Source organism: Schistocerca piceifrons, chromosome 2 (genome assembly GCF_021461385.2).
Source record: "Schistocerca piceifrons isolate TAMUIC-IGC-003096 chromosome 2, iqSchPice1.1, whole genome shotgun sequence".
Lineage (NCBI taxonomy): Eukaryota > Metazoa > Arthropoda > Insecta > Orthoptera > Acrididae > Schistocerca > Schistocerca piceifrons.
Genome location: NC_060139.1, coordinates 779,670,041 through 779,682,858, shown reverse-complemented (window position 1 = coordinate 779,682,858; position 12,818 = coordinate 779,670,041). Strand labels below are relative to the sequence as shown.

At 37.4% G+C, this 12,818-nt stretch overlaps 1 protein-coding gene across 9 annotated transcripts in view; it reads right to left on the bottom strand.

The window, feature by feature from the left end:
- The window catches only part of LOC124777617 (sodium bicarbonate cotransporter 3), a 960,712-nt gene that overhangs the window by 167,161 nt on the left and 780,733 nt on the right, over window positions 1-12,818 (bottom strand). For all 9 annotated transcript variants that reach the window (XR_007015757.1, XM_047253082.1, XM_047253080.1 and 6 more), the window contains 3 exons: window positions 11,955-12,140; window positions 7,679-7,885; window positions 158-303 (listed from right to left, as the gene is read on the bottom strand). Coding sequence is in view for 8 of the 9 variants with exons in the window: in XM_047253082.1 (XP_047109038.1) it covers window positions 158-303; window positions 7,679-7,885; window positions 11,955-12,140 (539 nt within the window). In the remaining variant the exon portion in view is untranslated. The remainder of the gene's footprint in view (window positions 1-157; window positions 304-7,678; window positions 7,886-11,954; window positions 12,141-12,818) is intronic.

Below are 12,818 nucleotides of genomic sequence, written 5' to 3'. Positions count from 1 at the left end.
TGTAAAGGAGTGAAGCGGTGTTTTTAAGCACTGTTTTTAAGTCTGTCAGGGCGTTTTTAAGCCTGTCAGGGCGCATGCATTTGTTGAAATTAGCAACAGAAAATTTGAGCATGTAAGATTACAGTTTTATATGATGAGCACTGAGCTGAATGCTAACCATGGTGCTTTCCTTTTGATGTCATTAATGAGGCCCCCAAATAGTCTGCCTGACCTTGCCAGACCAGACTCTTCCCTTAACTTCTGTTCCTGTTCCTCCTCATCATCTTCATCTATTTGTTTTTCGGGAGGCCTCTTCCTCTGGTCCTGTAAAAATAATTTAAATTATAATAAATTTCCATAACATGTTTTAGAATATCAGTAGTCTGCTAGCACTGTTGAGATTGAATACTTTAGATTATTTGTGAAAAAGAAATGTACTTTTTTTAACTGAGATGGAACAATGAATAAAAATTATCTTAAAGAATAATAGAACATTTGTAAACTTATTAACAGAAACAAAAACTGTAAATGTTACAAAGTGTTCATTTTTCTTGTTCACTAAGTTACAGCCCATGTGGGCTTGATATCTTTAGTTACTGTCCCATTGTAGTTTTAAAATTGTAAACCAAATTAAAAAGACAACACTGTAAGAAAGCCACAGTGTTGCAAGATAAATTTTAATTCTTATTGGATTCACAAATATTGTATGTTCTAAGAACCAAGTCATACTTGTGTAACAAGCATTGAAAAGTGTACAATACTATGGCTAATAAATTTTAATGATACACATCACATATTATACACCTCACATGGAAGCAATTCTATTTCCTTGTCTCAATGTCTTGCTGCATCTCAGCATCTCAAATAACAGGGACATATCTGAACTCTGTACAGTCTAGGAGTTCATGCAGATATATACTGGGGAGGGTTAAGATATTAACTGACTTAAAAGATTGGTTACGCGATTCTCCCCATTGTAGATTCACTAACATTTTTATTGTTCCCTTCAGAAATATGAATAGCCTATTTGTATTTGTTTTAGATGTGCCTCAATGAAGATACTGAAACACTGTATTCTTACTTCAGATTGTATCATCTCTTCCGACATTTTTTATAATTCCTACACACAAGTTCCTGTTTCTGAAGTACTTTTTGAGTCATCAATATTTTGACTGGTTTGATGTGGCCCAACATGAATTCCTCTCCTGTGCTAACCTCTTCATCTAAGAATAGGACTTGCAAGCTATATCCTCAATTTATTATTTGCTGCAAGTATTCCAATCTCTGCCTTCCTCTACAGTTTTTGCACTCTACAGTTCCCGCTAGAACTATGGAAGTCATTCCCTGATGTCTTAAGAGGTGCCTGATCATCCTGTCCCTTCTCCTTGACAATGTTTTCCACACATTCCTTTTCTCTCCGATTCGTTCAGAATCTCCTCATTCGTTACCTTTCCAGTCCACCTAATTTACAACATTCATCTGTAACACCACATCTCAAATACTTCAGTTCTCTTCTGTTCTGGTTTTCCCAAAGTCCATGTTTCACTACCATACAATGGTGTGCTCCACAAGTACATTCTCAGAAATTTCTTCCTCAAATTAAGGCCTATGTTTGATAGTAGTAGACTTCTCTTGGTGAGGAATGCCCTTTTTGCTAGTGCTTGTCTGCTTTTGATGTCCTCCTTGCTCCATCTGCCATTGGTTATTTTGCAGAATATGTTGTAGAATTCCTTAACTTCATCTACTTCAAGACCATCAATTCTGATTTTAAGTTTCTCACTGTTCTCATTTCTGCAACTTCTCATTACTTTCGTCTTTCTTTGATTTACTCTCAATCCGTAATCTGTACTCATTAGACTGTGCTTCTATTCAGCAGATCATGTAATTCTTCTACACTTTCACTCAGGATAGCTGTGTCATCAGCGTATGTTATCACTGATATAATTTCACATTCAATTTTAACTCCACTCCTGAACCTTTCTTTTATTTCCATCACTGCTTCTTCAATGTACAGATTGAACAGTAGGGGCGAAAGACTGTATCTTTGTCTTACACCCTTCTTAATCCGAGTACTTCATTCTTGGTCATCTGTTCTTATTATTCCCTCTTGGCTCTTGTACATGTTGTTTAACAGCCATCTCTCCCTACAGGTTACCCCTATTTTTCTGAGAATTTCGAACGTCATGCGCCATTTTACATTTCTGATCGCTTTTTCCAGGTTAATAAATTCTATGAACATGTTTTGATTTTTCTTTAGCCTTGCTTCCATGATCAACTGCCATGTCAGAATTACCTCTCTGGTGCCTTTACCTCTGCTAAAGCCAAACTGATCGTAATCTAACACATCCTCAATTTTCTTTTTCATTCTTGTGTATATTATTCTTGTAAGCAACTTGGATGCATGAGCTGTTAAGCTGATTGTGTAACAATTCTCGCACTGACAGCTCTTGCAGTCTTCAGAACAGAGCGAATGATATTTTTCTGAAAGTCAGATGGTATGTCACCAGACTCATGCATTCTTCACACCAACATGAATAGTCATTTTGTTGCCAACGCCCCTAGTGATTTTAGAAATTATGATGGAATGTTATCTATCCCTCCTGCCTTATTTGATCTTAAGTCCTCCAAAGCTCTCTTAAATTCTGATTCCAATACTCGATTTCCAATCTCTTCTAAATTGACTCTTGTTTTTTCTTCTACCACATCAGACAAATCTTCCCCCTCACAGAGGCCTTCTATGTACTCTTTCCACCTATCTCTCTCTCCTCTGCATTTAACAGTGGAATTTCTGTTGCACTTTTAATGTTACAGCCCTTGCTTTTAATTTCACCGAATGTTGTTTCAACTTTCCTATATGCTGAGTCAGTACTTCCATCAATCATTTCTTTTTCAATTTCTTCACATTTTTCATGCCGTTACTTTGTTTTAGCTTCCCTGCACTTCCTATTTATTTCATTCCTCAGAGACTTGCATTTCTGTATTCCTGAATTTCCCTGAACATTTTTGTACTTCTTTCTTTCATCTCTTAACTGAAATATTTCTTCTGTTACCCATGGTTTCTTCACAATTACATTCTTTGTACCTATGTTTTTCTTTCCAACTTCTGTAATTGCCCTTTTAAGATATGTCCATCCCTCTTCAACTGCACTGCCATATTGATTCTTCCTGACTGATCTCTTAAACTTCAGCCTACACTTCATCACTACTAAATTGTGATTTGAGTCTGTATCTGCTCCTAGATATGCCTTACAATCCAGTATCTGATTTTGGAATCTCTGTCCGACCATGATGTAATGTAACTGAAATATTCCTGTATCACCTGGTGTTTTCCAAGTGTACCTCCTCCTCTTATGATTCACTATTACTAGTTGAAATTTATTACATAAATCAATTAGACTTTCTCCTCTCTCATTCCTTGTGTAACCTTTTCTTCTACTCCTTCCCCTAGAACTGCATTCCGGTCCCCCATGACTATTATGTTTTCATCTCCCTTCACATACTGTATTACGATTTCAATAAACTCATATACTTTCTCTATCTCTTACTCTTCAGCTTGCGACATCGGCATGTGTAACTGAACTATCATTGTCAGTGTTGGTTTGCTGTTGATTCTGATAAGAACAATCAGATCACTGAACTGTTCACAGTAACAGATTCTCTGCCTTACCTTCCTACTCATAATGAATCCTAGTCCAATTATACCATTTTCTGCTGCTGTTGATATTACCCTGTACTCATCTAACCAGAAATTCTTGTCTTCTTTCCATTTCATTTTACTGACCCCTAATATATCTAGATTGAGCCTTTGCATTCCCCTTTTCAGATTTTCTAGCTTCCCTACCACATTCAAGTTTCTGGCATTTCATACCTCGATTCGTAGAACATTATCATCTCATTGGTTATTCAATCTTTTTCTCATGGTCACCTCCCCCTTGAAAGTCCCCTCTCAGAGATCCAAATGGGGTACTATTTCAGAATCTTTTGCCAATGGAGAGATCATCATGACACTTTTTCTATTACACACCACATGTCCTGTCGATACACATTATGTGTCTTTAATGCACTCGTTTCCATTGCCTTCTGCATCCTCATTCCATTGACCATTGCTGATTCTTCTGCCTTTACGGGCACTTTCCAACCCCAAGGACAAGAGAGTACCCTGGACCTCTGTCTGCTCCTCCGGCCTCTTTGACTAGGCCATTGGCAGAGTGAGGATGACTTATTATGCCAGACTTTTTTCTTTGTTGATCCATTAAGGACCATGGGACAATGGCTGGCATGTATTTATTGATGCAATAATTTACCAACAGCCATATGTATTGTAGAAATTTATTTTATGAACTTCTTATGTGCTACCAGTTTCAGCATTACATTGATGCCATCTTCAGGTCCCTGTACAATGAGTAGAACAAATGTACTATAGTAAAAAATATAGAACGTACGTTAACAATTGACAGGTATCATGTTGACAATGTAAGTGGCACTGGTAGTTATACAAATCCCGAGGAAGACTTATCTTGTTTACAGAGATTAAAATAATATTGTTTTACCAATTTTCTGTACTTATTTGGGACTTTGCTTCTGATCTTTGAAGGAAGTGTTATATTAAGATAATAAAAATATATATTTGTGAAATATGTTACAGTCACTGACAGCAAACCCGAAGATACTTTCATGACTTATTACGCTGGGAAAGCCTACGAAGTCACAAAATATGTTACTGTTTGATCCAATGAAAATCTGTTTCCTTACTTTCCCATCTTCCACAATTCAAGCACAAGGGCTACTTAGTTCTGTTCATTTAGGTGATACAATTTCCATTTTTGCATTGTTTCCTTTCTGTTAAAATAATTTACAGTTTATTTTTACCATACCACGATTTCATCCAACTGTCTCTGTAACTTGACTTTTGTATCAAGAGTCACATAGATTTGTGTACATTTGATCAATTTGTGTTCAGGAGCTTGCAGCTGTACATAGTGGATTTGATATTGCCTTGATTAAGTCATATGTTTTCACTGATCTACGAATTTTCCTACTGTCCTTACAAGCTTTGTGTTTATACTTGGATTACCTACTAAACTGTGTATAATACAAATGTACAATTTTGCTTAGAATGATATGCAAAAGTTCTCCTACATCTTCAATGAAAATTTATTCATAAATTTGGTAGCAGAAAAATATTTATAAAGTAAACTGAGCAACTTCTAAAACTTATTTTCTGTCCTGTTACTTCTAGCATATAGATGGTGCTTTTTTATGTATGGGTCTAGAGCCATTGTAAATTTCTTAAATAAGGCCATTCTTTGATTCTGACAAACATATTATATCATTATGCAACAATTATCTAATTTTACTCTCATACCAAGCGACATCACAATAAAATTTTTTACACCTGAAACATGTTTTATTCCACACATCTGTTTGTGGGAAAAAGCAACATCTCTAATAGCAGTTTCCTATAGCCACAGTAGGTAAGGATAGAACTATCCCACATGTGAAGTCTATAGATGAAATAAGAAATGTGCAACCCTTTTGCAGGTTTTGTGACTATGTCGCCATGCATAATACACTAAAATATGTTAGTGCAGCAATTGAAATGGGAACAAGCATGGTGTGGTAAATGCTTGCAATGAAAGAGGATACATGTCGAGAATCAATTGGCAGGAGAACAATGGAAATGTGTTCTCTCATGAGAGCCACAGAATGGCTTTACATTATTGCAGAGAACATAATGCTGCTGCCTGTTTCTCAAATAAAATTCAAACAGCTTCAAATGAATTTGAAAATTTTGCTGTCGAACTTTTCTGCACAGTGTATCAATGTTGATGGCATCAAATGCTTTGTTGAAATCTAATAGCGTCAACTTTGTAGCCTCGTGGTTGTCTATGGCATATTTCAGTGCAGTTTTTGTGCAATGGTGTTCACAGAAACCAAACTGATTCTGTCATGTAAGTTGAATTTCTGCATGTATTCACTCAGTAGATAATTAAAAAAAATGTTTTAATGATACAACAGACACACTAAGTAGATTATTACTGAGAGAAAGGGGCATAATGTGGAAATAATCAATAGACAAGCATAAATATGATGGCAGTACTGATGAAAAAAATGTCATTTTCTGAACACTCCTGTGTCATGATATGCACTGATGTGAAGAACATTTAATAATTTAATATTTACTCCCATGCCTTATTTGCAATGCTATGTCAGACATAGTAACTTTTCCCACCTAGTAAAGAATAAATTCATTTATAAAATGTCTTTTCTGCATTGTAATTGTTGGTCACTAACAGTGTTTATCCTCATGGCATAGACATAATCCAACAACACACTAGTGCTCCCTATCAACAGATAGAAACTGCAGTCATTTCATTTGTGTCACATTCAGAAGTGCAGAGAATGTCCGACTTCATTAACAGCTACTGACAGTGACAGTACAGTGATCTAACCATACTGTCACTGACTTTTGGAAATGGCCTAGGATTTAAAGAAATGACCCATCTTAACCTCTGTTGGTGCTGTATCATATTAGGAGGTTCTACTCATTCCTATGAAGGAGCTGCAGCTTCTAGATGCAATGCCAGTTAGTACATGGTGATAAGTGCACACAACAGAAAGTTATTCACATCTCCTTGGCAACTGTGGATTTTGTACTGACACTCATATGGCACTACGTATAGCAGAAATGTATGCTAGTCAACATGGCACTCTTACACAATCAAAACTTCTGGGCCTGATTCATCATAACCACCTAGTAGGCACTGTGTTTATAGTAGCATACTATTTTTCTTCACTGGTTTGCAGGTACCAATATCAGGTTCACAAGATAACATTTGCAGCACTATTCTCCTGATGACCTCTGATAGCTTAGCAGCAGCTTCTACCGTGGAATGAAGAAATTCATCACAGTACCCAAACAAAATATTCCTATTGTGCATCACTACTCTTTTGGATTACAACCATGTGATGAGAAACATTCCTGCCATAACAAAGGGTACAAATTCACCCAGGAAAGAACACAGCCTGTTTTGTATTTCGCTTTCTGTAGTAATAACTTAATTTTACTTGCAGACTGCATCAATTTCCATTTATTTTCTGTAAGCTCTTCTTACAAATCCCTCCCTTACTTTATATTTGTCTTGACTGAAATTTCAGCACATTCATTCAAACTGGAATGTAAAGTATCAACGATTCTTTAAGTAACTTCCAGATAACAAAGCTATCAAATTTTGGTATGTTTGTCAAATGTTCTTCAATATTTTTCACAAGTTAAAGAGCCTGTGATTTTGAACCAGTATTGGACAAATTTTAAGAATTAAAAATTGCTAAACAATTGTTATACGTCTACTGATACAGCTATTAGACACCATAATGCAACAAGTATCTGGTTATATTTTGTGTGATGATCTGTGCACCCAAAGCTCAGTTATTTCTGTTTTCACACTCCTGTCTTATCATGAAGTCTTTTCTACTGAAATTTCATTTAACAGCAACAATGACTCGAAGAAGATTACTAGCAATTAAAATAATTTCACAACACTAATCATTGCTGTGTAACATGATTTATTTCTTCAGTATATCCAAAATTATTTACAGTTCTTCATGTAACAAGGATCTTTTAAGGTATTATCTGTGTGTGTAACTTTATTTAACAAAAAATTCTTTTAATTAATTCTGCAATTTTTTTCTGTTTTACCTGTGATGGTATTGCTGCTGGTGGCTCTATCCTGATGGAAGGATCCCACTCACCAGGAGGAAGAACTGTCACTGCATCCAGAAATTCATCAATTGCTGCAAGCAGATGATTTCTATTCTTAGCTTTGTATGCTACATCATGAAACACCTCATCTGACATTAGAGTCGCCATCGCACGCCCAATTTCATGAAAACCAGCTATTCCACCCTAGAAAAAGCACAACAGTCTCATTTTTCCCACATATTATCTGTGTATATTTTATTTGTCAGAAAATTATAGTAAGATAAGGAAATATATTGTCATTACTTTGTGATAGATTAAAACTGTATGCTGAACTGGGACTGAAGCTCAAAACTTCATCTTTCACAGATAATGCTCTTACTGGCTGATATATCACGATGTGTGTTGGATCACTCCATCAATAAGAGGACTACCTACAAAACAAGACCAAACTGCAGGGTCATCAGCACCTTTTTCCTCGTGCAAACATGTCTTGGGTTAAAACTATTCCCAAAAAATGGATTGAAACTAACTGGGAATCACACTGAAAATGAAAGAGGCAAACTGAACGAGAAAAATGCACACTAAAAAAAAGGTGGTTGAAGGTATTGAAATAATATAGCAGATGGCGATGGCGTGGGCTAGCTGATTGGCCAGAAAACACAAGGCTAGAGAAACGCAGACAGGGAAAGGACAAGTATCAAGGCAAACAAACAGCAAAGAAAGAGTGAGGAAGAGTGAAAATGGACGGAGGGCGAAGGTCTGGGAGAGAAGGCCAGATGCCCACCCTTGGACTGAGTGATAAAAACCTCCCTCTCAAAGAAAACATGAAACTAGATCAGCCATTGAGGCATTGTCTCCTAACACCATAGGCGGTGTTGCGAGAAGGTTAAAAGTCCGCCTCAGGGCGGCTAAAATTGGGCAGTCCAGTAAGATGTGGACCACAGTCAATTGGGAACCACAGTGACACTGAGGTGGGTCCTCGCGATGTAGGAGATGACCATGAGTCAGCCAAGTATGGCCAATGTGGAACCAGCAAAGGACAATGGAGTCCCTGTGAGTGGCTAGCACAGATGACCTCCACACATTCATTGTCTCCTTGATAACATGTGTAGTTTATTTGGTGTACTGAGGGTGCACCATTCAGCATCCCAGATCCCAAAAACTTTATGGCATAATCAGAGCTCACTCTCCAGTGTGCCAATCTCTAGAGTTGGTTTACCGGTAGCCTGTTGGGCCAGCCTGTCAGCAAGTTCATATCCCACAGTTCCGATATGTCCTGGGGTCCAGATGAAGATGACTGAATGTCCAATGTTTTTGAGGGCATAAACAGATTCTTGGATAGTCATCACCAAAGGATGGTGAGCAAAGCACTGGTTGAGAGCTTGTAGGCTGCTTAAGGAGTCACTACAGATGAGGAAGGACTTACATGTGCAGGAGCAGATATGCTCAAGAGCACAACAATGGCTACCAACTACCCAATGAAACACTGCAGCCATCTGGCAAGAAGCACTGTTCAGTGTGTCCAGCATGAGTATAAGTGAAGCCAATCCCTGACCATTGACAATGGAGCCAACAGAGTAGACTATTTTTGAGCCCTGGTAAAAATTGGTGGTGGAGGGCCTCAGGAGGAACGGAGACTTTTGGGGCTCACAATAAGTCCAGATAAAGCTGCGGCTGGGGCATGGACCATGGACATGCATGTGAGTGGACCCAGAGGAAAGGTGGCATAGGAAAAGACTCGAGTTCTTTGAGAAGGACCCTGACACAGACTGCAATTGGAATCCCTGATCTGGGCCACCATTGCGGGAGATGGGTCGTCGTGTTAGGGAAAAGGAGACAGTAATTTGGATGTTGAGGCAATCTATGAATACGGGCAGTATAATGCCCAAGCAGTCGTTTTTGCCTGATCCGGAATGAAGGAACCCCAGCTTCCACAAGGAGGTTGTTCACTTGGCTCATTCAGAAAACTCCCATTGCAAGTCAAACTCCAGAGTGGGGTATAGGGTCCAGCAGCCGCAATGCTGAGGGCAATGCTAAACCATGCGCCAGGCTTCCATAGTCAAGGTGGGACTGCACAAGGGCTTTGTAGCGCTGCAGCAGTGTAGGACGATCTGCATTCCAGTCGGTGTGGCTCAGGCATTGAAGAATGTTTAGGTGCCGCCAGCACATTTCCTTAAGCTGATGAAACTGGGGAAGCCAAAATAAGCAGGTGTCAAAAACCAGTCCTAAAAAGTGATAAGTCTCCACTACATTGAGTAGTTGGTCATCGAGGTAAAGTTACAGATGTGGGTGGACAGTATGACGATGACAGAGGTGCATGATGCAAGTCTTGGTGGCTCAAAACTGAAAGCCGTGAGTGAGGGCCCATGACTGCACCTTTCATAAGGCCCCTTGCAGTTGACGTTCAACCTCACCAATAGTAAAGGAGCAAAAGGAAACACAAAAGTCATTAGCATATAAAAAGGCTGTTACAGAGGATCCAACTGCCACTGTATAACCATTAATGGCTACTAAAAAAGACTGAGAAGCCCAGGACAGAGCCCTGCAAGACCCCACTTTTGGATACGGGGGGAACTGTGTGAAGCCCTGACTCAAATTCTAAAGGTGTGGAGGGACAGAAAGTTCTGTATAAAAATCGAGAGCTGTCCACGAAAATCAGAAATATAGAACATATGGCACATGACAAAAGGAAAATGCTCATTTTTTTTTTAATTATGAGAAGAGTCAGTAAGTTGATAAGTAACTGTCATAAAACCAGAGGTAAAAATTTTTGGTGCATCAATCAAATCCACATAAATTCTCTTGTAGAGACATTTTATTATTATAAAGTATCTCCTTAACTACGACCACTATAAATAATTTGTCTATTTTTAAGTGCTGTATTAAATATATTCCCACCACCATAAAATAAAAGAGAAATATCTCCATTATATTTACCAATAATCAATACGATAAAACAAATCACCAGGCATTCACAAATTTAGACAAATTATGTTAAAAATATAAGGACAAACCAAAATAAATACATTTTTAATTCTAAAGAAGATTGATAAAAAATTATTTGTATCATTATTTACTATATGTGGTCATTAAAAATATACAATAAAGCCTTTTCATGATAGGTTGCTGTACTTGTTGATGAAACTTTTCCTAGTGAGCAAAAACTTTTGTGTTCCTTCAGACATGTATTCCATGTATTCATGGTTCTCTTTGTAGTTCCAAATGACTTTACTACATGTACACTGAATCTTATGAAGCCGTGCATGTGAATATAGGAGGCCAGTTATCTGTCACAGATTTGAGGGCCTCACATAATTTTTTTTTTTGGTCTTTTTTTTATCTAAAACCTGCTCTGACGCTATGTTTCTGATAATTCTTATTGATCTGATCACTCATGATTTAATAAAATGGAGATAAACTGTGTTCTCCCATTGTTTTCAGTCTTTTGTCTTTTGGACTACAGTTATTTGTCCCAGAGCTCTGTTCACTTATTTTCCATAGACCAACAAACAAAATATGTAAAGCCCTCAAACTTGTAAAGGATGGCTGCCCTCTTTTGTAGGCATTCAAGATTTATAAGGTCTACACTGAATCTACACAAGGGAAGTGTGAGTGCACATCTGATGGAAAACAAAAGTCTCTTTGCCTCTTTGCTTATAAGGGAAAGTAGAAAAATCAGTTGCAGCAGTAGCAGAGCATGCTTGCTCTTTGGTCGGGAAAGTGTGTAGTGTAGTTTTCTGAAATGAAAATGTTACCTACAATGACATACTATTATCCTTGGCTATAAAGAGAAGCCATCAAAATATATAAAGATTTGGACAATTTTAACAGAATACAAGAAGCCATATCGGCTGTAGCTCTAGTGAATTAATAGATAAGTTTTATCTTTGACAGACACCAGTTCCATAGTTAAATTTTATCTCTACAAGAATTAACTCTGCTGATTATGAGTAAATTTCTACCTGACCACCTTTTCAATGGTACTTAGGTTGGACATTCAAGAGTTAACATATCAGTCAAAAAGGCTCAACAGAACCAGGAGCACCTTTGAAGAGGTCCAAGGCAGCTCTGTGTGAATGTCAGGAACTGTCAAAGTTTATGGACCATGACCATACAACTCAGAAGTTTCACCAACATTAAAAATTAATTAGGGCTACACAGTTTTAGAGATACTTTGTAATCTGCAATACTACTAGCCTTTTTTTCAGCATTTTTTTCATATTAATGGCATTACACAGAAAATTAAATATTCCTGTCATAAAATGCAACTTACAGTTGGACCAAGTAAAACAAAGATAAATCTCGTAGGAACTGGAACCTCTGTTAAGTCACCTAAGAAATTAGCTTGTCGTAACCGTATAAATGCAGATATTGTTTTGTCCAAGAAGTCCATTTCTCCAACAAGTATGTTAGATGCCTCAGCTCCAGGAGGAATTTTCCTCATGAAATGCACATTACCCTGCAATAAGAACAAAGCAAGAACAAATTGTTTGTAATCAAATTGAAGAAAGAGATATAAAAATATTGTAACATGACATAATCAGAAAATGACCATTTAATAAACCAATGCAAAACTATCAAAGTATCATGTATTGGTTGCTGTTTTCATTAATGTTAGGAACAGGACTTACTGGCTCAAGTGAAAATGATTGGAAATGTAGGTGAAATACAAGCACCTGAGAATCTTACTGAATTACTAAATGTGGCACTGTGTTGAATTTCATAATAATATGATTGCTCCATGAGCAATGAAGTATAAAAATAATGGTAAGTTGACTTAGGTCTAACTCATCTGGTTTTGTCCTTGGCTTTACCTAAAACAGTGTCCTCCACATTTCTATGCAATATGGGCAATCTAACTCCCTTATGATCCATTTTAAAGAGTAAATGAAGGAAAATGCTGATCTCATAAATTTTGTACACAGATGAAGCAATACTTAAAATTGTTCTTGACATACAAGCTGATTGAAATGTTTGAAATTGAATTATTTGCATAAAATAGTGACTTGCTGCTGGATAGACACAAACAACAAGGAAGGCATGCTGCACTGCTCACAATATAAACCATGCAATTCACAATTATAACATTCAGGTCATGATAATCTGTTGTTCAGTTTATGTCTGAGAAGAGCAGTTC